This window comes from Macaca nemestrina, chromosome 18, assembly GCF_043159975.1.
Source record: "Macaca nemestrina isolate mMacNem1 chromosome 18, mMacNem.hap1, whole genome shotgun sequence".
Lineage (NCBI taxonomy): Eukaryota > Metazoa > Chordata > Mammalia > Primates > Cercopithecidae > Macaca > Macaca nemestrina.
Window position 1 is genome coordinate 86,672,696 of NC_092142.1, and position 26,528 is coordinate 86,699,223.

General features: G+C 50.2%; 1 protein-coding gene across 9 annotated transcripts in view; it reads right to left on the minus strand.

Annotated features, from left to right (window-relative positions):
• Nucleotides 1-26,528, minus strand: part of LOC105488887 (kelch domain containing 4) — a 64,012-nt gene that overhangs the window by 32,906 nt on the left and 4,578 nt on the right. For 6 of the 9 annotated variants that reach the window (XR_011616678.1, XR_011616677.1, XR_011616681.1 and 3 more), the window contains exons 3-5: nt 20,958-21,036; nt 19,435-19,533; nt 14,800-14,936 (exon numbers count right to left, since the gene is read on the minus strand). Coding sequence is in view for 2 of the 9 variants with exons in the window: in XM_071085074.1 (XP_070941175.1) it covers nt 14,800-14,936; nt 19,435-19,533; nt 20,958-21,036 (315 nt within the window). In the remaining 7 variants the exon portion in view is untranslated. Of the gene's footprint in view, nt 1-709; nt 846-5,505; nt 5,785-6,433; nt 6,540-6,670; nt 6,866-14,799; nt 14,937-19,434; nt 19,534-20,957; nt 21,037-26,528 lie in introns of those variants that run through there. The other 3 variants (XR_011616682.1, XR_011616680.1, XR_011616683.1) reach the window with 3 other exon arrangements.

Below are 26,528 nucleotides of genomic sequence, written 5' to 3' on the forward strand. Positions count from 1 at the left end.
TGCATTTTATTGAATTTTAATGTAATCATGCCTCAATAAAACTGATATAAAAATACATGGCATTAAAAAAATAGAAAAATCAAATTTAAAACCTTAAAAATATATACAAATAATAAAAACAAAACTATAATCAACCTCCCTAGTAATCAAATAATTTCAAATAAAGCAGAGATACCATTTTGTTCTATCAACTTGACAAAGATGTTTAAGAGTCAGATTCTTTATAATACTGCATGTCGCAGTAGGTGAAAAAGCAGGTGCAAAGCAAATCCTATCCCAGCTTCTATAAGTGAAAAGGCAGGTGCAAAGCAAATCCTATCCCAGCTTCTACATGGAGGGTTCTCAGTGGTTTTCTCATCTTGATTCTTTCCTGCATCTCCCAGCAGTCCTCCAGTGAACAGGCACAACTGTCACAACAGAGGAGCAATGAAACAGAGAGGGGTGGGGAGGAGGCGCTGGCGAGCAGGTGCTCAGAAAGCTCGCAGAGGTGCTTACGCCTGCCGCGGATGTGCAGGGCGCCCAGGCACAGAGGAGGCCGGGCACACAGGAATGGCTCTGGGCTGCAACATCGGCCCGAACAGGCTGTGTGTGCTGGGACTACCCAGGAAATCTCCTAAAGCCACAAGTACCAGGGCAGGGCCTTAAGGAGGATTGGTGGGCACAGTCACTACAGCCACTCCCTGGGATCCTCACTGATGACCCGCCTCACCTCCAACTTAGGAATCCACTCCTCCCTGGGATCCTCTGTGGCTTTCACACCCGCTCTCCACCTGGACCTCCCCCCTCTCCACACAGGTCACAGCGACTCTGGGCTGCAAAGGATGGTTACAGCTTCAATCACACAAGTCAGTGCCTATTTAGGTAATGCATTCTTCCTCCATTTATTTTTTGTGCATGTTACACAACTGTCCCCAAAACCCACTTACAGGGTTTTATGTAAAAGCCCACCAATGGGCAGGTACCCTAAAAAACATATCAAGATGGCCGGGCACAGTGGCTCACGCCTGTAATCCCAGCACTTTGGGAGGCCAAGGTGGGCGATCACAAGGTCAAGAGTTCAAGAGCAGCCGCAGCCTTACAACATGGTGAAACCCTGTCTCTACTAAAAATACAGTAATTAGCCGGGTGCAGGCGCCTGTAATCCCAGCTACTCAGGAGGCTGAGGCAGGAGAATCGCTTGAACCTGGGAGGCGGAGGCTGCAATGAGCTGAGAATGAGCCACTGCACTCCAGTCTGGGCGAGAGCAAGACTTCATCTCAAAAAAAAAAAAAAAAAAAAAAAAAAACCACACACACACAAAGAAAACACATCAAGACATGGAATCTCAAATGTAAAAGGAAGCTTGAGTGATCTCATCCAAGTTTATTGGACTTCAGAGACAGAATTCACTGCATCGTCAGGGTGACTGCTAGGGATCCTTGCTTGCCCCAAGCTGGAACGAATTCGGTTCTCACTGTTCAAACGCAGGGTCCCACCAGCTTCTCTCCTCTAGCATCCTCCATCATATCAGCATCCCTTTTAATGTATCACTCAGAATGACCACCACACCCATCCATGGAATGTCAACCAGAAGCAGTCAGTACCTTTTGCTAGACACCAATTCTACTAATCCAACCTGGAGCTGGCAAGAGCCTTTGGGGTGGCCCCTCACATACTGACACCTAGCAGGATCTCAGCTCACTAAGTTTCTCTAGAGTCCAGCAAGCTGGCCTCACTTCACAGTTCCAGAGACTCCAAAGCAGCTCCATTCCCTCCGGGCTGGGCACCCCAGGGACACGGCCATCCAGCAAACATACTACACCAGTCAATTGAGAAGAAAACCCCACACATACGGAGCAAGAAACGAACGCCCCTCCTGACGAATTTCCTGATGCATTACTTTATAAGAACAATCTGAGGATCAGACCTTCCTCCAAATCTAAACCAGTACTGAAACCTCGTCTCTAGTAACAATACAAAAAATTAGCTGGGCAAGGTGGCGGGAGGCTGAGGCAGGAGAATGGCGTGAACCTGGGAGACGGAGCTTGCAGTGAGCAGAGATCAAGCCACTGCACTCCAGCCTGGGCGACACAGCAAGACTCCGTCTCAAAAATAAAACTAAACCAGTGTGTGTGCATCCAAGTCCGCTTCAAAAAAACCAGGAGAACCGAGTGCTGCCACTGCCGTCCCCATCCAGCAAAGGAACACAGGCCTGGGGCCTGCAGCAGCCCCGTCGCTGAGGGGTGCCCCCGGCTGCCCTAACCGTGCTGGGGCAGGGCCTCCTGCTGCTGCCTGCATGGGAATCCCACCAGAGTCTCATCCTCTGGCTGACACAAAGGACTCAATTAACTTTTTGTGGCAGTAGCCAAATATCACTGTGCTTTCTACCTAAAAAGGGAAAATTTTTCTATAAAAAGATTCCACGTCCCTCTTTAGAAAAATAAAGCTACTTTAAAAAGCCCATTTATATTTGAATCCCCAACAGGCTTTTCAACTGCTATCATTCCTAAATATGGAGTCTTAAAAAATCCACATGTCCTCCTCAGTCAGAGGCCTATGGACAGCACAAAATACAGGGGAATGTCGTGGGGGCAGCTGCCTCGAGACTCAGGAGCTGCATGCAGGATGGAGCTCCAAGCAGGGCGAGCTGCCAGGCAGAGTCACCACCAGGCCCCTCGACTGGGCCACTGCCGTGACATTTACAGAAAACAGATACACACCAGGTAACTCTACATGCTTAGGGTATAATCAGAATTAAGCACTCTACGCAAACGCTTCTCTACATGTTAGTCTACACCTTACAAAATTGTACAACATGCAGTCACGCACTGTTTAATGACAGAGACAGGTCTGGGAAACAACACATCGTTAGGCGACCTTGTCACTGTGCTGTCCGAGTGCACACACACACTCCTGGAAGGCACAGCCTACCACACACCAGGGCTGTCGGGAGAGCCCACTGCTTCCAGGCTACAAACTTGGACACCATGGTACTGTCCCAGATGCTTGAGGCCACTGTAACACAACGGCAAGTATATGTCTCAGCACAAAAAAGGAAGTAAAAACACAGTCTGATCATCTCAGCGGACCACCACTGTATGCACAGTGCGTTGTGGACAAAAACGTCGTGAAGCAGCCCAACAGTAGGACCACTGCCGCACAGGTGCCTTGAGACAGCTGCCGAGCAAAGGAGCAATTCCTGCCGGATCCCTGAGAGTCCGGGTCACAGGGGCTGAGCCAACAGGAAACTCAGTCTAGTGGCTCATCCTCAGACTAGAGAACCCCTGTCTTTCAAGAGCAGTCACAGTGCAGCCGGGGGGAGCCGTGTGCATGCATCTCCCCTTTCATTTCAAACACATGCCTTTGGAATTTCACCCTGCTTTTCCAAGTATCAAGTCCATCAAGTAATAAATGATGGCATAGTAAAGACAGGGCACTTAATCACGTTGTGTGGCATGATTAGTAGCCGTCTCCAGAATTCAGGTAGCCTAAAAACCGCACCCTTGTCTCATCTTAATGACTACCACTCATAGAAAAACCACAATTTCTGTTTATTCTACGCCAGGCACAGTCCTTTTATGTGCATTTATCCTCACAGCAAACTCGTGGTGCAGACATTACCTTTATTCTCATTTCACAGATAAGAAAATCGGCCGGACGCGGTGGCTCATACCTGTAATCCCAGTACTTTGGGAGGCCGAGGCAGGTGAATCACCTGAGGTCAGGAGTTCAAGACCAGCCTGGCCAACATGGTGAAACTCTGCCTCTATTAAAACTACAAAATTAGCCAGGTATGGTGGTAGGCAACTGTAATCCCAGCTACTCGGGAGGCTGAGGCAGGAGAATGGCTTGAACCCGGGAGGCAGGGGCTGCAGTGAGCCGAGATGGCACCACTGCACTCCAGCCTGGATGACAAGAGCGAAAATTCTGTCTCAAAAAAAAAAAAACAGAAAGAAAATCAAGACCCACAAGTCAAGAAACCCACGAAAACAGTCTGTGGCACAGCCAGAATTTGAACCAAGGTGTTCTGGCTGTCAACACTGATTAAGACACTAAATTATACCAAATGAAGTTAGAGGCCTCAGCACCAATATAAACTTATGGGTCAAAAACCATCTATCCTAGGCCAAGTGCGATGGCTCACGACTGTAATCCCAGCACTTTGGGAGGCCGAGGCAGCCAGATCACTTGAGGTCAGGAGTTCAAGACCAGCCTGGCCAACATGGTGAAACCCCGACTCTACTAAAAATACAAAAAATTAGCCAGGCATGGTGATGCATACCTGTAATGCCAGCTACTCGGGAAGCTAAGGAGGGAGAATCACTTGAACTCAGGAGGCAGAGGTTGCAGTGAGCGGAGATCACACCACTGCACTCCAGCTCACCTTCCCGGTTTCTCTACAAATCAGTCTCTCTCTTTTTTTTTTTTTTTTTTTGAGACAGTCTCGTTCGGTCACCCAGGCTGGAGCGCAATGGCATGATCTTAGCTCACTGCTACCTCTGCCTCCCAGGTTCAAACGATTCTTCTGCCTCAGCCTCCCGAGTAGCTGGGATTACAAGCACCCGCCATCATGCCTAGCTAATTTTTTTTTTTGTATGTTTGTAGACATGACATTTCACCATGTTGGCCAAGCTGGTCTTGAACTCCTGACCTCAGGTGATCTGCCTGCCTTGGCCTCCCAAAGTGCTGGGATTACAGGCATGAGCCCGTGCCCAGCCCAGTCTCTTTAAGTACACATGGGTCTCGCCTCCGTCCTATCACAGATACAAATGATCATTCATCAGCAAACTGCACAACGGGGAATCCATACACACCCCGGCTTTCCAGCAGGGCAGTTTCTGCCTTCATGAGCTCCTGCTGTTTGCTGTTGATAGAACCCAGGTGGTTCCGGCGAGTCAGAGCTTTAGACCATGTAACCCAACCTGCCTACGCCCACGCCCACGCCCAGAGGGCAGAGCAGGGCCTGTCCATTCCTGTGGTGACCTGTACTTCATGCCTGCGACTCTCAGAGGCCAGTCACTATTAGCTAACTCGTTGCTGTCCTTCACTACAGAATCGTAAAATAACAGAATCATCCTGCCCAGGAGCCTTCTCCAGGAAATTGACTTTCACTCAGATGCAGCTTTAGCTGAGGACCAAATGATGACCCCTTCCTCACATCAGGAGGAAAGAGTGCTCATGCTTGCACGCACACACACGCGCGTTCACACACGTGTGCACACACATTCATGCGCATCACATCTATATCTTCATTCAACCAAACAGTATCAATCATCTCCCAAGTGCTCCGGTGCACACAAAGATGCATGCACTGCCCAGGAACATTCACAGCAACACTGCAATAGCAGAAAAATGGAAACCAAGTGCCCAACAGAGAACAGAAAAACAAAACGTGGTCCATCCACACATCAGCCCCTCATCCACACACCAGCCCCTCACCCACCCACACACCAGCCCCTCACCCACCCACACACCAGCACCTCATCCACCCACACACCAGCCCCTCATCCACCCACACACCAGCACCTCATATAGCCACAGGAGTGAAGCGCTGACGCCCGCAACAGCAGGACACGTCCTGACAGCACCATGCGGAAAGAAGAGCCCCTCACAGAGGCCACGTGTTTTGACTCCGCTTTTGTGAAATGCCCAGAATAGGCAGATCTACAGACGCAGACGGCAGGGACGGGGGATGGTGGGGTGACTGCTAGGAAAGATGGGGTTCCTTTTTGGGAGACAAAAACACTCTAAATTTAGATCACGGTGTTGGTTGCACAATTCTGTGAATATGCTAAAAACCACTAAATTATACATTTGAAAGGGTGATTTGATGGTATACGAATCACATCTCAGAAAAAGCTGTTAAGAAACACCTATGGGGCGGGGTCCCGAAGTGGCCTGGCCTCCATCTGTGGTTTGTGAATCACAGATGATCCCTCAGAGGGCACTGGCTCAGACAAATCTCCCCCAACCCCCTGCACCTCCTCCAGGGGACAGAAAGAGAAGGTGGTGAGCGCCTGGAGAAACGCTGGCTGTCATGTGTGGCAGGCCGACCTAACCAAGCTGTGAATATTCAAGCCCGCAAGCTCAGCAGGCAGGGCAGGCCCACCGTGACTGAGGAGGCAAACGAGAGCTCCAGCGCTCCCACCCGACATGTGTGCGTCCTGAGGGGGACCGCCCGCTCCGGCTCTGCTCCCTTTCCCAGAGGCCCCGGGCTGCGCAGCACAATGGGAGATTGACAGGTTGTGGGGGTGAGGAGAAGGGAAACCCTACTTTGGGGGGTTCCCAGGAGCAGCCACCTCCCCTCCTGCTCCAGAGCCTGATGCTGGGAGGATCCAGGCCAGACTGGGCAACAGGGTCTCTCTGCCTCCCAGCCCAGCACAGGGGGTGTGACTCCCGCCTTCCTGGCAGCTGCCTGCACCCCCAGCTGTGACCCATCTCCACCATGACACACCTTCGTTAAAAGAAAATGCTCTGCAAACACCAGATACTGGCGTTTTTAGTGTTTCACAATGTCCAGTCACTCTTGCCAAGAACTGCAGACTTTCAGTCACCAGCATCTGTTTACATGGGAGGGAAAAAGGGAGTCTTACAACCCCTCCTCTTCCCAGCCCTTCCCACGCCCTCCATGATTAACACCACTGCCCAGAGCACAGCTCCTGCCTCTGCATTGAACTCCCTTCAAACTCACATGAGCGCGCACACACTTAAAACACGCAGAAACAAAAATAAGAAGCGGTTAGTACGGAGATATATGCTGCAAAGTCGGATCGGGGCAGCTTTGCAGGCAACTCCCACTCAAAGGAGAGACTGAAGAGATCTCAAAATAGCTGCGAGGGCCACACACAGCCGTCCAATGAGGCGGGATGCTCACGCGCCTGAGTGTTGGTCTTGACATCAGCACTGCTATTTTCCCCCTCATTTCCAAACCATTATGATGTCAAGCATATGTCTGCTGCTAGAATGGAGATGAGAGACTGTTACAAAGTATCCACATGACACCCTGTCTGTTGCTAGAATGGAGAAGACAATGAGCTAACACAGTGAAACCCCGTCTCTACTAAAAATACAAAAAATTAGCCGGGCGTGGTGGCGGCGCCTGTAGTCCCAGCTACGTGGGAGGCTGAGGCAGGAGAATGGCGTGAACCCGGGAGGCGGAGCTTGCAGTGAGCCGAGATGGCGCCACTGCACTCCAGCCTGGGCGACAGAGCGAGACTCCGCCTCAAAAAAAAAAAAAAAAAAAAAGAAGTATCCACTCGGCCGGAAGCAGTGGCTCAAGCCTGTAATCACAGCACTGCGGGAGGCCGAGAGGGGTGGATCACCAGGTCAGGTGATCGAGACCATCCTGGCTAAGGAGGTGAAACCCGTCTCTACTAAAAAAAAAAAAAAGGAAGTATCCACTCGTCATCCAATGTGCTACAAAAACACTCACCAATCAACCAACCAACCAACAGGCAGGAGAGGGCACCCAGCAAGTGCTCGCCCAGACAGGAGGCCAAGGCACCCTGCTGCTTGCCAGTTTGAGGTCCATGGTCTGTGAGGAACCAGGCCGCACAGAAGGAGGTGAGGAGGGTCAGCAGGCATCACAGGCTGAGCCCCATCTCCTGTCAAATCAGCAGCAGCATTAGACCCTCACAGGAGTGCGAACCCTATTGTGAGCTGCAACACGATGGATCCAGGTTGCGAGAGCTGGGTTGTGAGCTCCTTAGGACCATCTAAGGCCTGATGATCTGAGGTGGAACAGTTTCATCCCAAAACCATCCCCCCGCCACCCACCATCGGGGGAAAAATCGTCGTCCATGAAACCAGTCCCTGGTGCTGAAAAGGGTGGGGACCACTACTATACATTAACCCGACTCAAATCAGATTATCAGCATCCCAAAATATGCATCACTGTTAAAAATGACCAGGTAACAGGAGGGAATCTATTCTGCCTTCCTACAAGAAAACCCTTAAAAGACAAAGAAGAGACTGACTACTCCAGATACTGAATTCAGACTCCGTGCGCCTCTACCAATACTTAATTCCCCCCAACTTCAGTCCCTCAGCTGAAAAACTAACTCCCCCACAGAAGTAAAACATATTCACTAAAAAACGAAAGCGCAGTGCAGGGCTGCGTCACGGCAGGCACGTCTATTCCGCCTCCTGACGAGCTCTTCCTGGACTTCTCAAAAGACATACGCCCACCCCATGGGGATTCCCACACGAGGCCTGCCAGAGCAATCTTCCCCAGAAAGGGCAAAAACCGTCTTCACTGCAGCTGAATCTCCTGACCTTTCCTTTTAGGTCAATTAAAAAAAAATGACAGGCAAAACAGCCAGAGTAGTCCTCTCTCAGCAGCGGCCACAAAGTGTGTGAACCACAAAGCCCAATTACTGCACCAGGATGCCACACACCACAGCCCAGCCCGTGAAATCAACAGGCCGCCTGCGCCCTTCAGTCCCCTGTACCATTCCCAGCTACACTAGCCCATGACGATCTGGTCACACAGCACTCAGAGCCTGACCAGTCAAACCACCATTCAGAGAATGCTTTCATTCTACTATCATCAGTAACTTACAAAAGCAAAACCTACACTACTTTCATTGTTAAGGATCTAAGAGTATTTTACATGAATATTCTTACTTCTTTTAAGCAGCAGCTAAAAAAAATTCACATCAGTTGAACAGTATTCAAAGTAAGCATGCCTTCTACCAGTGATGGAGGCTGATGGGTCACCAGCCGTCAGCATCGGGATCGTGGAGAGGGTACAAGGAGGCGTTGGGGTAAAACACAGATTCCTCAACCCCACATCAAACCTGCTCTGAATGGGACTGATGTCTGGAGCTCGAGGGCAGGAAGGAGCATTCTCCCGGGCTCCCTAAGGGCTACGTGGAGTATGAAGATTGGAGAACCACTCCTCAAGGTCCTCTTCTCTGCCAGCAGACGGCACTGCTGGCCACCGTGCCAGGAAAACCCCCCACTGTTCTCTAAGTTCAGAATCAAAACACAGCCCCTGCAGACGAGTTGCCCACAGCGTCCTCCTATCAGGGCAGGCAAGACTCATTCTGCAAGGCGCCGCAGCTTAGTCCACCGTCTGCCACAGTTATGAAGTGAGGATGAGCACGGAGAACACTTGAGGAAAACCATGAAACAGGAGCGCCCGCACAGGCATCAGCGCTAACAGTCAGCCCTCCCTCCACATGCCAGCACCGGCACTAACTGCAGGCTTTTGGGAGAACCATTAGACAAAAGGTCAAAGGCTTTCTAAATATATATGCCTTGCATTTTGATGTTCTGTTAAGTCTCAGGGCTTCACTCGTGGCCCAGGTTGCAGTGCAGTGATGCAATCACAGCTCACTGGCACCTTGAACTCCTGAGCTCAAGTGATCCTCCCACCCCAGCCTCCCAAGTAGCTGGGATTATACACACGCACCAGCACACCTAGCTAACTTCTTTTTTAGAGATGGGTGTTACTATGTTGTCCAGGCTGGTCTCAAACTCCTGGGCTCAAGTAATGCTCCCACCTCCGCTTCCTAAAGTGCTAGGATTACAGGCATGAGCCACCACACCAGGCCTGGACTCTACAATTCTACTTCAGGCCATTTTAAACTTGACTGAAGGTTAAAAAAAAAAATGTGGCCGGGCGCGGTGGCTCACGCCTATAATCCCAGCACTTTGGGAGGCCGAGGCGGGCGGATCACAAGGTCAGGAGATCGAGACCACGGTGAAACCCCGTTTCTATTAAAAATACAAAAAAAATTAGCCGGGCGCGGTGGCGGGCGCCTGTAGTCCCAGCTACTCAGGAGGCTGAGGCAGGAGAATGGCGTGAACCCGGGAAGCGGAGCTTGCAGTGAGCCGAGATTGCGCCACTGCACTCCAGCCTGGGCGACAGAGCGAGACTCTGTCTCAAAAAAAAAAAAAAAAAAGTAACTTCCCAGGGGGTTTAGCGGTTAGGATTTGACACTCTTTACCACCACAGCCCAGGTTTAAATTCTTAAGTAAATAAATAAACTCAACTAAATGGACAGATGCACAACACTCCCGAGGGGAGGACCGGGGGTGTGATGGTGTCACTGCCTAAATGCGATTTATCAGCAAACACAATCCAGTCAAAATCCTTCTGGACTCTGGCCAGGCGCGGTGGCTCACGCCTGTAATCCCAGCACTTTGGGAGGCCAAGGCAGGTGCATCATAAGGTCAGGAGATCAAGACCATCCTGGCTAACATGGTGAAACCCCATCTCTACTAAAAATACAAAAAAAATTAGCCGGGCTTGGTGGCGGGCGCCTATGGTCCCAGCTACTCTGGAGGCTGAGACAGGAGAATGGCGGGAACCCGGGAGGCAGAGCTTGCAGTGAGCTGAGATAGCACCCACTGCACTCCAGTCTGGGAGACTGAGCAAGACTCCGTCTCCAAAAAAAAAAAAAAAAAAAAAATCATCATCATCATTCTGGACTTTTAAAATTAGAATTTGGGGGCCAGGTGTGGTGGCTCATGCCTGTTAATTCCAGCAATCTAGGAGGCCGAGATGGGCAGATCACTTGAGGTCAGGAGTTCAAGACCAGCCTGGCCAACATGGTGAAACCCCATCTCTACTAAAAATACAAAAATTAAGGCCGAGTACAGTGGCTCACGCCTGTAATCCCAGCACTTTGTGAGACCGAGGTGGGGGGATCACCTGAAGTCGGAAGTTCAAGACCAGCCTGACGAACATGAAGAAACCCCATCTCTACTAAAAATACAAAATTAGCCAGGCGTGGTGGCAGGAATCTGTAATCCCAGCTACTCAGGAGGGTGAGGCAGGAGAATCGCTTGAACCCATGAGGTGGAAGTTGCAGTGAGCCAAGATCATGCCATTGCACTCCAGCCTGGGCAATAAGAATGAGACACCGTCTCAAAAAAAAAAAAAAAATTAGCCAGGCACGATGGCGGGCGCCTGTAATCCCAGCTACTCGGGATGCTGAGGCACGAGAATGGCTTGAAGCAGCAAGGTGGAGGTTGTAGTGAGCCGAGATTACACCACTGTACTCCAGCCTGGGCAACAGAGCTAGACTGTCTCAGAAAAAAAAAAAAAAATAGAATTTGAAAAACTGATGGTAAAGCTCATGGAAAAAAAAATACATGAAAAAGCATACACTTTAAGTAAATGAGAAAAATCCTCCAACCTATCAAAATATACCATAAAGCTACATAATTAAAATGGCATAAAGAATGATACCAAGAAAAGATCAATGAATCAGAAGAAACCTCAAAAATACAGACCTTCTCCTGTGCATGTACAGTGTGCACACACCAGGTTGTCTGGGTCACTGTGTGAGTGTGCACACACACTTGCAAGTGTACACACAAGAGCATGCACACGCATGCACACACATGCAGACATGCTCACACACATACGGGCACACAATCACACAGGCACACACATGCACAAAGATGCATGCATGCACACACACATGCACACACATGCACACATAGACACATGCACACACCGTCACACATGCATGCACGCACACAGAGGCACATGCACACATGCTCACGCGTATGCATGCATGGTCACACGCATGCACACAGCGGCACATGTAGGCACACATGCTCACACGTTCACATACATGCATGCAATCACATGCACACACACAGAGGCACGTGCACACACACATGCTCACGCGTATGCATGCATGGTCACACGCATGCACACACATGCACACAGAGGCACATGTAGGCACACATGCTCACACGTTCACACACATGCATGCAATCACATGCACACACACAGAGGCACGTGCACACACACATGCTCACGCGTATGCATGCATGGTCACACGCATGCACACACATGCACAGAGGCACATGCAGGCACACATGCTCACGCGTATGCATGCATGGTCACACACAGGCACACGCATGCACACAGAGGCACATGTAGGCACACATGCTCACACGTCCACATACATGCATGCAATCACATGCACACACACAGGTGCACACACGCAGGCTTTTTTCCAAGCATATGTTGTTCTGCATCCTGTTTTTGGTACATATTTTGTACATGTTTTTTGTACAAAATAAGAGAAAGCATTTCTTTAGGGTATAATCCTTAAAGCAAACTTGGGGGTCACGGGACACGCACATTTAAAATTCCATTGAACAGGTGCCACTCACTGAGCAGTGAGGGCATGTTCTCTCCACCCTGCACCCATTGCCCAGCACTGCTCTCGCAGCACCCGCCCTGGGGCCTGCCTCGTGATGCCCTCTACCCCGCCTTCTGCTCTGCTTCAGAGGGCACCACCCTCCCTGAATGTAAGCTCTGCTTGATGCTGCAGGTACTTTCTCCCCACCGGTCACTATTTTTAACTTTCCCTGTGGCATCATTTTCCACACACAGACCTTCCTATTTTATATGGGCAAATCCATCCACCTCTTCTAGATTCTGCTGAATGTCTTGCTCAGAAAACCTTAGCTAAGATGTGCTTGGAGCTGGTACACAACAGACTGCAGTCAACTGTCACTGCAAGAGAGGGGGTTGCTCACATTGAAGGTCTTCAAGATGACATCGGGGCAGTGTGGGAGAGGGCAGGCTGAGGCCGTGGGGACAGTCAAGGCGCCTGGTGTTTATGAGAGCAAGGGCTCAGCACCCCGAGATGACTACAAGGTGGGAGAGAACGCAGAAAGGGATGTGGACATCAGCTGTCAAACAACATCTCCTGCAGACCATTTGTTACCGTTGTACGTCTCGTCAGGGCCTTAACAAGGCTCAACATTAGGCATCTCCCAATCACAAATACGTTAAGCAGCAGTAACCGAATCCTGCTGAGCAGTAGAAATACAGAAATTAAGCAGCTCGGCCTGGCACAGTGGCTCACACCTATAATCCCAGCTACTCAGGAGGCTGAGATGGGAGAATCACTTGAGGTCAAGAGTTCAAGACCAACCTGGGCAACATTAACAAGACCCCCCTCTCTAAAAAAAGAAAAAAAAATTTTTTTTTCAATTAGCCAGGCATGGTGGTGCACGCCTGTAATCTCGGCTACTAGGGCAGCTGAGGCAGGAAGACCACTTGAGCCCAGGAGTTTGAGGCTGCAGTAAGGTGTGATCACACCACTGTAACCAGGCTGGGCAACAGAGTAAGACTTTATCTCTTGAAGAAGGAAGAAACAAAGGAAGGAGAAAGAGAGACAGAGAAGAGACAGAGAGAGAGGAGAGAAAGACAAGACCAGAAAGAGAGACACAGACGCCTCCACAAATGGTGATTCTGGCAAAAAGAGGAGAGTGAAGCACATCATGATCCTGTTCCTGCCCCACCACTCCCTGTAGAGACTGAAACTGGGGGCTAAGAATGGCAACTACATCGTACATTTGCAGGATCACTATTTTAAAAAGTCTAACAGCTTCTACAATATACCTTTAAAACTAGTCTCCTGTGTTAATTACCATAAGCAAGCATTCGAGGAACGAGGTCCCACTGTAAGGTTATGGTCAAGCCCTCCTCCAGCAGGTGGGCCCAGCGCAGGGAATCTGTCTACACCCTCCCCATGCACAGCGGACTCTGACTGGTTAACACTCCCGGCCTAGAGCCAGGAGGAGCAGTGGAGCCAGCAGAACAGGCCTCGACATCCTGATGAGACTCACCGCAACATAACGGAGCCCAAACTCCAAGAAACACCCCGGAGTGGCTCATCATGACATAACCAAGTGCGGGCTCCAGGGAGTGCCGCTGGCCTCCAGCTGAAGCCCCGGGACGTGGAGAAGGCCTGCGTGCAGCGGCCTCTCTCCCGGAAGCAAGGGCACTTCCGCTGTGCTGCTTTAATGGCAGAGAGATGGCGTGTGTAAGGGTGGGTCATGGCAGCGGCAATCGAGCCAGGCCACACCTAGGAGAAGGACGCTAACAACTCTACTTCAGTCTGTCATTCGACCAGATTTCTTTTTTTTTTTTTTTTTTTTGAGACGGAGTCTCGCTCTGTCACCCAGGCTGGAGTGCAGTGGCCGGATCTCAGCTCACTGCAAGCTCCGCCTCCCGGGTTCACGCCATTCTCCTGCCTCAGCCTCCCGAGTAGCTGGGACTACAGGCGCCCGCCACCTCGCCCGGCTAGTTTTTTGTATTTTTTAGTAGAGACGGGGTTTCACCGTGTTAACCAGGATGGTCTCGATCTCCCGACCTCGTGATCCGCCTGTCTCGGCCTCCCAAAGTGCTGGGATTACAGGCTTGAGCCACCGCGCCCGGCCCAGATTTCTTAACTTACATGCAAACACACCATCTGGCTCTCTACATGGACAGACATGCAGCTCTTGACTAACGGGAGACACCCGTGGTAAACGTGCATCAGAAACCCCGTCAGTGACATTCCCGACAGAGGTGGAAATCAACAGAGGCTGAGCGGGGTTCAAAGAGAAATGTCAATGTCCTTCCTGTCTCATACCAGCTCCACGGTTTCTACACCAACTCGACACAGAAAGAGGACACCCTTTTAGTCAATGACATATCCCTATGGGGCTCCCCTGGGGCTCCCCTTCCAGCAAGCTGGGCACCCAGAGCTGCCTCCAAGGGTGTAAACAGAAGACCACAGGAGAAGAGCTGCAACACAGACGAGAGGCTGGCAGCCAACGACAAGAGGAACCTGGAGAACAAAGCCAGGCAGCTGGCGCCCCTACACCTGGCCCAGGCTTCTCTATGAAGGGTCCAGAGAAACGTGGTCTCCCAGGACCCAGCGAGGCTGGACTCCTGGACTGTGACCCAGGTTCCTCTGAGCCCTGGTATTCTGAGGTCTGTTCCCAGCACTCGGGCTCAGCACACAAGCACAGAAGAGCCACGCCTGGAGCTCAGCTTCTCATCTGGCTTCTTACTTGATTTGTTCCCAGGTCTTGGTGGCCAAATGCAGGACCCAGAGATCCTTGTAGTGGTAGAACTGCTCTCCGCTGGGAGAGGCAAACTCCCCTCCAAAGACCCACAGCTGTCCGCCACCTTGAGGCACCACCACCGCCTGTGAAAAGAAAGGTGACAGGTCACGGCACAGCCACACAGCAGCAGGGCCAGTGTCACGGGTGACCGGCAGTGGTGAGCGCTTCGCAACGTGACCGGCCCCACACTCAGCCATGTCCTCTCCTGCCTCTGAGGGGAGGATTCCAGAGAAGCACCCTCGTAGGAAAGCCTGTCCTCAGTCAAGGGTCTGACAAACTTTCACGGATCCCTAGGTTGCAAAATAAACATCCATTTAAATGTAGACAATGCCATATCCCTTTAAAGTGGACACAGCTGGTTACTTCAAATATTAACAGTGGTGTGGTGCAACCTAGCAGCGTTTTCCTTTTAGTAATATCTACAATAAAGCTGTCTGCCTGCTCTCGTTAATCCCTTTCCTAGCTGTTATGGACCAACTAAATTAGCCTCACAAGTACAATGTGCACCTAAAAGAAAGTGTTTATAGGCCAGGCACAGTGGCTCACGCCTGTAATCCCAGCACTTTGGGAGGCCAAGGCGGGTGGATCACGAGGTCAAGAGATAGAGAGCATCCTGGCCAACATGAAACCCCGTCTCTACTAAAAATACAAAAATTAGCCGGGCGTGGTGGCACACACCTGTAGTCCCAGCTGCTCGGAGGCTGAGGCAGGAGAATCGCTTGAACCCAGGAGGCGGACGGTGCAATAAGCCGAGACTGCACCATTGCACTCCAGCCTGGGTGACAGAGCAAGACTCCGTCTCAAAAAAAAAAAAAAAAAAGAAAGCGTTTATGTAATGTTTTCTCCTTTTAGAGACAGGGTCTTGCTCTGTCGCCCAGGCTGGAGTACGGTGGTACAATCATCAGTCATCACTCACTGCAGCCTCGACCTCGTGGATTCAACTGACCCTCCCACCTCAGCCTCCCGAGGAGCTCGGACTACAGGCATGTGATATCATGCCCAGCTGTTTAATTTTTTGTAGCGAAGGGGTCTATGTTGTCCAGGCTGGTCTCAAACTCCTGGCTTTAGTTAATTCTCCCGCCTCAGCCTCCCAAAGCACCCTGGGATTACACACACGAGCCGCCGCACCCAGCCTTACGTGACGTTATGAATGATAATTAAAGACTTCAGCACCACAGTAAAGGTGAAGGAGCGCAGTGGGAGTCATGTCCTCTGGGCCACACACGGAAAGGCACTCTGGCAGCAGGGGATGCCGAGGAGAGAGCAGACCACCAACCAAAAACAAGGGCATCCCTGATGGGTCATCAGACACCACCAGCTACTCCACATGAGGCCCTCCGCGGCCCACTCCCTCTCAGGGCCCCAAGAACTGCGGGCGGCAGAGTCTTCAGGAGAAGGCCCACGTCCACCTGTGGGAAGAGCTGCCTGGACAGACTGCTGGGCTGCAACAGAGGCGGAGACCAGGCTCCACCGGGTCTTTCCTCCAAACCTGCAAGTTAAGCAGCGACCGGGGTCCAGGATGAGAAGAGCACACTCCTAGGCAGTCCGTAGCAGTAACCACGCTGGAGGTGGACCCTCAGTGCTGCATCTCCACAGGTGAGAGCCGCCCACCCTGCCCAGGTCACGCAGCCCAGCTTCACGTGACTACAATGCACCTGGTGGTGTAACTAAGCAAGAAAAAAAGGCCGGGCGCAGTGGCTCACGCCTGTAATCCCAACACTTTGGGAGGCCGAGGCGGGCAGATCACGAGGTCAGGAGATCGAGACCATCCTGGCTACGGTGAAACCCCATCTCTACTAAAAATACAAAAAACTAGTCAGGTGTAGTGGTGGGCGCCTGTAGTCCCAGCTACTTGGGAGGCTGAGGCAGAAGAATGGCGTGAACCCGGGAGGCAGAGCTTGCAGTGACCCGAGATTACGCCACTGCACTCCAGCCTGGGCGACAGTGCGAGACTCCGTCTCAAAAAAAAAAAAAAAAAAAAAAAAGGGACAGAGAGAAAAAGCAACCTGAGCACCCCGGCAGCAGGTGAAGCCCCATTTCCCGGCTCAGCCATGGTCATTTCAGAGTTGGTTCTTTCATAAAAGCCTGTTGTTTTATTCTCTCTCGTTTCGAGGTAAGAGTGAGGATCTAGCAGGATGAAGAATGGTTCCACACAGGGCACAGAGAGGACTGGCAAATGAGAGTGCCAACCTAAGGCCAAGTGTGCCCAGGTGGGGCAGACAGTGGTCCTCAGCAGGCTCCCTCCCAGCACCTCTGAGGTGGTGCTTCGCCCGCCCACACTTAGAAACGGCCACAGTGCCACCCCTCTGCACCAATGCGGTTCCTTTTTGGCCAGACAGCGGGGGCAGGTAGCACACAGGGGTGGCATGTCCCTCTCCAACCCACCCACTTCCAGCTGTTCTTTGCATCTGTCATCTCAGCACAGATGACTGACCTGTAAAAGGACAGGCCAGGTTTCCTATCATTCTAAAAGCCCAATAGTCCCACAGGAAGAAATTGACCAATTTACACCTTCACAGCGGACATGATGACTGGCTCAAGGCCGAAACTTAACAAATGTTTTGAATCTAGAGGAAGTTAGGTGGCACAAATGTGCCACCCGGTACAACAGAGTTTTAAAATGTCATCTCGTGGAAGACTATTCAATGCCATAGAACAATCCTACAATAATACGTCAACGGGAGAGAACACTATAGAAAGAACACATACACGCACGCTCCAGTTTGCATGAAATAGATGCACAGAAATATGAACTGGCTGGGCGTGGTGGCTCACATCTCTACTTCCAGCGCTTTGGGAGGCTGAGACAGGCAGATCATGAGGTCAGGAGTTCGAGACCAGCCTGACCAACATGGTAAAACACTGTCTCTACTAAAAATACAAAAATCAGCCGGGCGTGGTGGCATGCGCCTATAATCCCAGCCACTCTGGAGGCTGAGGCAGGAGAATCGCTTAAGCCCAGGAGGCAGAGGTTGCAGTGAGCTGAGATCGCACCGCTGTACCCCAGCCTAGGTGACAGAGCAAGACTGTGCATCAAAAAAAAAAAAAAAAAGAAAAGAAATATGAACTGTACGTGCAGAGAAAACATGCAGAAAATATAAATTCACAGTTTAGGGAGAAGGGACGATAGACTTTCCTTTTCATCCTTTTCATTTTTTACGGAATGAATACTTACGACTTACATAATCAGGCCCTAAAGCCATTCCTGGCCAGGTGCAGTGGCTCATGCCTGTAACGCCAACACGATGGGAGGCTGATGTGGGAGGACTGAGCCCAGGACATTGACACCAGCCTGGGTAACAAGCAAGACCCTATTTCTAAAATACAAAAAATAAAGCCATTCTTAAAAAATGAAGTCAAACGGCCAGGCGCAGTGGCTCACACTTGTAATCTCAGCTCTCAGGGAGGCAGAGGCAGGAGGATAGCTTGAGCCCAGGAGTTCGAGACCTCCATGGGCAATATAGCAAGACCTTGTTCTCCACAAAAACAAACAAACAAACAAACAAACAAAGACAAAAAAAATGAAGTCAAACTCCAGGCAAAAGAGTGTAACCCACAGCACTGCTCTAACACCCTCTCCTCCATCTTAGTTAGAATCCCAGGCCCGACCCAGTCCGACCCAGAGGACCATAGAAAGGCAGGCTGATCAGCGGTCTAACAGCTTCGTATAGCCTACGCCCCAAAGATAATGAACACCAGGGAACAAAATAAATATGATTCAAGGGAAGATTAAAACTATGAAGACCCACAGGTAAAACTTCCACTGCTGACCACGATGGAGCACATTAGCTCCCCGCTGTCAACAAGGAAAAAACCAGACGAAACCTATGAAGCAACAACCTCCAGACAACGGGAAGCGGGAAGTGCAGGACTGCGAACCTGAGAGCCAGGAAACATGCCAGGGAGCCCTGACCCACGACTCCAGCCCCTGCAGGCAGCTTCTTCCCTGGTGCAGGGACAAGGGGCCCAGGCAGGGCAGGTGGTCTTGCACAGCTGAGGAGACAAGGACTGGAGTTCAGGGACATGCAGGCAGCTAAAAGTGACAGGGCAGAGCACTGGAGAGAGGAAGCCATGGGAGAAAGAGCCCTGGCAATCTGCATGGGGCATCCCCTGGAGTCTCTGTACACTAAGCCGCACCCTGGGAGGGGGAGACCAAGGAACCACTACTGTGAAGACAAAAGCATCTTCTGATGCTGAGAACTATCTGAGCTTACACAGGGCTTAGAAACAGGCAAGTTCCAACCAGACAAGGTGAAAAGATGTCACTGACCACACAGCTCATTTACTGAAGACTGCAGAAAGGCCACCACTGAGGGCTAAGCCAGCCCTAGAGAGAGTCTCAAAAGGATCCAGATGATCTGCAAGGAACTGAATCACCTGCCAGGACAAAATGCAACACTGTTTGATAGATGAAAAAATCCAGACACTCAGGCTGGGAGCAGCGGCTCATGCCTGTAATCCCAGCACTTTGGGAGGCCGAGGCCTCCGCACCAGCCGCCCATTGCCTATCAGCTCTCCATGTGTCTACCAGACTCTCACGTGGGAGGAGAGAGGGCGGCTGAGAGTCAGTGCTGACATTACCTGGTGAGCACAGCGCCTTGGAGGTGGACTGGGGATGTCAACTTTGGTCCAGGCATCCTTTCTGATATTGTAGACATAGAGCTCGTTATACAAAAAAGTCTACAGGAAGGAAGAAGAATGTCAGTGTCACAAACGATACGCCTCCAAGAGAGTGGTGAGAACAATCTTAATCATGACAGTTCCCTGGGAAACTGACATCCTAAAGCAATGGAAACGATACCAGTAATGCAGGGAGGCCACTGGGTCCCCGGGGGGGCCCTCGGGGATGGTGACACAATGAAAACGACCCACGGCCCAGGAATCTGGAAGGCACTGAAAGCCCTTGCTGTTGTTTACTAGGACTGGTCATTCTCCTAATTCAAGTCTAGTTTTTATGTTTTTGTTTTTTCTGAGATGGAGTCTTGCTCTGCTGTGCAGGCTGGAGTGCAGTGGTACAATCTTGGCTCACTACAACCTCTGCCTCCCGGGTTCAAGTGATTCTCTGCCTCAGCCTCCCGAGTAGCTGGGATTACAGGCGCCCACCACCACGCCTGGCTAATTTTTGTATTTTCAGTAGAGACGGGGTTTCACCACATTGGCCAGGCTGGTCTCAAATTCCTGACCTCAGGTGCTCTGCGGCCTCCCAAAGTGCTGGGATTACAGGCATGAGTCACCATACCCAATCAAGCCTAGTTTCTAAATGCACGAAAACTGAGAGAGGGCTGAGCGCGGTGGCTCAAGCCTGTAATCCCAGCACTTTGGGAGGCCGAGACGGGCGGATCACGAGGTCAGGAGATCGAGACCATCCTGGCTAACACGGTGAAACCCCATCTCTACTAAAAAATACAAAAAACTAGCCGGGCGAGGTGGCGGGCGCCTGTAGTCCCAGCTACTCGGGAGGCTGAGGCAGGAGAATGGCGTGAACCCGGGAGGCGGAGCTTGCAGTGAGCTGAGATCCGGCCACTGCACTCCAGCCTGGGTGACAGAGCAAGACTCCGTCTCAAAAAAAAAAAAAAAGAAAACTGAGAGAGGAAGATGGACAAACCCCCAGGTTTGTCCCCAGCAGTTGAACCCCCAGGGCCCATCCCTGGCTGCAGGGAAGGTGAGCTCCTGCTTTGGTGTTTCACACACAATTGTGAAACACAGGTCTCTCTGGCATGCTCAAAAATAAAAATTAGGCCTACAATTTATTAGTACTTTCCCTATTTAAGACAACCTGAAAGCTGAGTGTGAAACCTGGAAACTCACTGGGAGGAAGAACAGCACAACCACAAAGACAGGTGCACCCGTCAAGAGTGATGACGGCGGAACTGGGGCTCAGTCTAAGTCTGAGGAATGGAGACCCCAGGACCACTTACATCATCAACAGCCTTGCCAGTGCCTGGACCATGCTGGCGACATCTCACATCAGGCCTCACAGCTCAAGTGCGTGATACGAGGGGGGTGAAGGGGCCAATGTGTATTTGATGTCACTGCCTTAAGTTAACTTTCTAACAAATGATACTCATGCAATATGGGAAGAAAAGAAAAAATATATACTTTACTTTTTGGCCGTTGAAATATTCACCTCCGAAAAGGATTAATTCATCTTTCTCAGGATGAACCGAGAGGGAGGCATTTAACCTACAAGAGACACAAGCGGCAGGTCAGCACGGTCACCCCCCAAGAACCACCAGAGCCCCGTCCCCTTCCTCACAGAATCCTGTCACCACAGACTGGCTGCCTCTGCACTTCCTGAAAGCAGAGCCTGGCATTGAGAGAGGAAGCAAAGGTGCCACGTGAACACCAACCCCTCTACCAGTGCCCAGGGCCGCACTCCAAGGACAGCCAAGGAGCTGGGCTGGCACAGCGTCTGGTTGTTTAAAATAAAAAAAAAAAAAGTCCCCAGGCAGGAACAAGTCCAGATGCCCCTACTGATGTATCAGATGTTTCAGAACTGTCTTTTTTTTTTTTTTTGAGATGGAGTTTCCCTCTTGTTGCCCAGGCTGGAGTGCAATGGCACAATCTCGGCTCACTGCAACCTCCACCTCCTGGGTTCAAGCAATTCTCCTGTCTCAGCCTCCCTAGTGGCTGGGACTGCAGGTGCCCGCCACTACACCCAGCTAATTTTTGTATTTTTTCAGTAGAGATTAGGGTTTCAGTGTGTTGGCCAGGTTGGTCTCAAACTCCTGACCTCAAGTGATCCGCCCACCTCAGCCTCCCACAGTGCTGGGATTACAGGCATAAGCCACTACACCCGGCCCTCAGAACTGTCCTCTTTTAAGAGCCTATTCTCTCAAATCACCTCAAAATTGTTCTAAAAAGTTCAGTATCTAGGCCAGGAACAGTGGCTCACGCCTGTAATCCCAGCACTTTGGGAGGCCGAGGCAGGTGGATCATGAGGTCAAGAGATCGAGACCATCCTGGCCAACATGGTGAAACCCCGTCTTAACTGAAAATACAAAAACTAGCTGGGCATGGTGGCACGTGCCTGTAGCCCAGCTACTCAGGAGGCTGAGACAGGAGAATCGCTTCAACCCAGGAGGTGGGGGTTGCAATGAGCTGAGATCGCGCCATTGCACTCCAACCTGGTGACACAGCGAGATTCCATGTGGGGAAAATTAAAAAAAAAAAAAAAAAGGCCAATATCTAAGTATTTTAAGTATTTCAATATACATGCCAGATACCTTCCATCTAGAAAATACAAACAACTTTCTTTTTTTTTTTTTTTTTTTTTGAGACTAAGTCTCGCTCTGTCCCCCAGGCTGGAGTGCAGTGGCAGGATCTCGGCTCACTGCAAGCTCCACCTACTGGGTTCACGCCATTCTCCTGCCTCAGCCTCCCAAGTAGCTGGGACTACAGGTGCCTGTCATCATGTCCAGCTAATTTTTTGTACTTTTAGTAGAGACGGGGTTTCACAGTGTTAGCTAGGAAGGTCTCACTCTCCTGACCTTGTGATCCACTCAGACTCCCAAAGTGCTGGGATTACAGATGTGAGCCACCGCGCCCGGCCAACACAAACAACTTTCTATTTATTTCACATGAGAACAAAAAAAGAGCTATAAGGAAATTATATAATAATATTATGGGCTGGGCACGGTGGCTCACACCTGTAATTCCAGCACTTTGGGAGGCTGAGGCGGGCAGATCACCTGATGTGAGGAGTTCAAAACCAGCCTGGCAAACACGGTGAAACCTCGTCTACTAAAAATACAAAAATTAGCTAGGCATGGTGGTGGCCACCTGTAATCCCAGCTACTCAGGAGGCTGAGGCAGAAGGACCACTTGAATCTGAGAGGCAGAGGTTGCAGTGAGCTGAGATTGTACCCTTGCACTCCACCCTGGGCGACTGAGCGAGACAGTCTCAAAAAAAAAAAAAGAAAAACAGAAATAAATAAAAATAGGACCACTTCAGTCGAAAGCAATGAAAGACACAGTGACTATCTGGCGAGTCACTGGGAAAGATCCTCCCTTCAGAATCCTCTATGATGGTGTTCCCCAAGGCATGCTCCATAATGCCAGCTCCAAAAGATGCTTCTCAAACGAAAAACAGGTTTCAAGGTCAAGTGAGTTTGGGAAATCTGAGAACTCTATTTTCTGTTGGGGATTTATTTGCACAGAAACACGTCACAGGCTGGGAATTTCTGCAGAAAAGAAACCAGTATTAAAAGCTAAACAAAGAATCACCACATGATCCGGCCATTCGTTCCTAGGCATTGGTTCAGATACCTGTATGCAATGCTCATTACAGCCTCACTCACAAAAGCCAAACAGGAGAAATAACCTAAGTGTCGGTCCACAGATGAGTGGACAAGCTCAATGTGGCATATCCACAGATGGAACAGGATTCAGCTTAAGAAGAAATAAAGTTCTCACACATGCCACAGAACTGATGAACCTGGACATACCAGGTGAAGGAAGCCAGTCACAAGAAGACAATTCTATCACTCCACTTATGCAAAATCCCTAGAATAGGCCAATTCACAGTGACAGGAAGTTGACCAGAAGTGACCAGGGGCTGGGGGAGGGGAAACAGGGAGTGACCCTTGAAGGGTATAGACACTTGTCCCATCTTTTCGCTTCCCTGGGCTACAATGGAAGAATTATCATCTTGGGCCACACACAAAATACACTAACACTAACAAAAGCTGATGAGCTTAAAAAAAAAGCTCATCATGTTTTAAGAAAGTTTACGAATATGTGTCAGGCTGCATTCGAAGCCATCCTGGGCTACGGGTTAGATGAAGTTGGTGTAGAGTTTCTATTTGGGGTGATAAAACAATGTTGCAACTGGATAGTGCTAATGGTTTCAAAGTGGCATTAAGTAATCCCACTGAACTGTACAGTTTTAATGATTAAAATGGCAAATTCTGGCCAGGTACATTGGCTCACACTTGTAATCCCAACACTTTGGGAAGCCGAGGCGGCCGGATCACCTGAGGTTGGGAGTTCAAGACCAGCCTGACCAACATGGAGAAACCCCATCTCTAGCAAAAATACAACATTAGCCAGGTGTGGTGGCACATGCCTGTAACTCCAGCTACTCGGGAGGCTGAGGCAGGAGAATTGCTTGAACCTGTGAGGCAGAGATTGCGGTGAGCCTAGCGCACCATTGCACTCCAGCCTGGGCAACAAGAGCGAAACTCCGTCTCAAAAAAAAAAAAAAAAGAATAAAGTGTTTCCCAAATTCCTCTGACCCTGAATCTCTTCTCACTGAACACCTAATGATTTTGGCAGAAAAGTACCAAACACAACTTTGGAAACAATCCACACGGGGCCCAAACTGAGGCCTCCACCCAGCCACCAGCAGCACTAGCCCAGGTGTTTCTGCCGCACAGGCAGATGAGGTACTGAGGCAGCTGGTGTCATATCCCTTTTCCAGGTAGGTCACATCAGAGCCAATCCTGAGGGTATATTCATTTAGAAACTGGTCACTCTCACGAGGTTCTCAACTAATACGATTAAGAGGTAGGAGGTTCGAAGTTATTAGGTTACCAAGCAAAAGGTCTTCATCTCAGGAGAGCTGCTTCAGTAACTGCTCCCTCCTATTAGTAAGCATTTCCGGCTGACCCAGGGAACTGCCAACACCTTAATTTTTTTTTTTTTTTTTTTTTTGAGACAGAGTCTTGCTCTGTCACCCAGGCTGGAGTGCAGTGGCCGGATCTCAGCTCACTGCAAGCTCCGCCTCCCGGGTTCACGCCATTCTCCTGCCTCAGCCTCCCGAGTAGCTGGGACTACAGGCGCCCGCCACCTCGCCCGGCTATTTTTTTGTATTTTTTAGTAGAGACGGGGTTTCACCGTGTTAGCCGGGATCGTCTCTCGATCTCCTGACCTCGTGATCCGCCCGTCTCGGCCTCCCAAAGTGCTGGGATTACAGGCTTGAGCCACCGCGCCCGGCCAACACCTTAAATTATATCCTGACATGACATCTGACTTTCAGGCAACATTATTTATGGAAAAATTCTAAAATATCGTTTAAAAACAAAACAAAATGTAAAAGGCCAGGCACGGTTACCTGAGCCCAGGAACTTGAGACCAGCCTGGGCAACATAAAAAATGTCTCTACAAAAAAAAAAAAATAAAACCAATCTCCATTCAAAGTGGCTTTCCTCGGGAGTGCTGGAACGTCAGAAGCCATTTGCTCCAACAACTCAAATGAAAACGTGGCCAGGCGCAGTGGCTTACGCCTGTAATCCTGGCACTTTGGGAGGCCAAGGAGGGTGGATTGCAAGGTCAGGAGATGAGACCATCCTGGTTAACATGGTGAAACCCCGTCTCTACTAAAAATACAAAAAATTAGCCGGGCGTGGTGGTGGGTGCCTTTACTCCCAGCTACTCGGAAGGCTGAGGCAGGAGAATGGTGTGAACCCGGGAAGCAGAGTTTGCAGGGAGCTGAGATCGCGCCACTGCACTCCAGCCTGGGCAACAGAGCAAGACCCCTTCTCAGAAAAAAAAAAGAAAATGTACGTTTACAGCTGGGCACAGTGGCTCATGACCATAATCCCAGCACTTTGGGAGGCCAAGGCAGGTGGATCACCTAAGGTCAGAAGTTCGAGACGAGCCAGGCCAACATGGCAAAACCCCTCTCTATTAAAAACACAAAAATTAGCTGGGTGTGGTGGCTGGCGCCTGTAATCACAGCTACTTGGGAGGCTGAGACAGGAGAATCACTTGAATCTGGGAGGCAGAGGGTGCAGAGAGCCAAGATCATGCCACTGCAGCTTAGGTGACAGAGTGAGACTCCATCTCAAAAAAAAAAAAAAAAGTACATTTACCATGTGTAACTTACATTTGGCCCTGAGGGCAACATGCAAACTAAAGGGAAAAAGAACACCCAAATCCTAATGGATATTAAGTGAAAACCAGGAAGGACATCGGCCTATGGGAGTGGCCCCAACACCATTCACTCTGCTCAGGGGCTGATCACCGCGCTCCTCCCACCTCTGGGCAGGTGATGATAACCTGCCTCTGAGGCCGGTGGGTGGGACTTGGGCACCAGAGCCATCACATGCGCCTCGTTAATGCAAACGCAGCACAACCAAGACCCCCAACGCCCGACGGGCAACCCCGGCTTCCACTCAGGCCTGCAGCAGCTTTATTAAGACGGTAAATGCTGCAAGGTTAATCTACTGAGGGAAATAAAGCAAATCATTTCTCACTCCAGCTCATCCCACATGTGTATGAAATCCTACAGACTCGGAATGTTTCTACGTACTTTTCAAATTCATTTAAAATGGCTCATACTCAATTTATGTTTACAAACTTTTCAAATGAGAATTTAAAAGCATTACAAACACAGCAAAAACCAAGGTGATTTTCAGCTTTCTGCCTACAATACGCACTTTTAAAATACCTTAAGAACCAAAGAAAAGCTCACTGGGTCAACACTTTCATCCACACATCATGACCAGTGGAGGAGCTTTCAAAGCTGGCACAGGAGTCCAGAGGCAGCGGCTGTGCCGGAGGCCCTGCTCCCAGGTTCTATGACAGTAAAGCTCAACAGCCTCATTCCATTTCTTCAGAAGTGACCGAGAACAGGTTTTAATAATGAAAATGTTCCAAGTGCCTGATCATTTACAAAACCTGGTGCTATTTAAAGCAGTTTTTCAATGCATAGAAGAAAAGGAAGGCCGGGC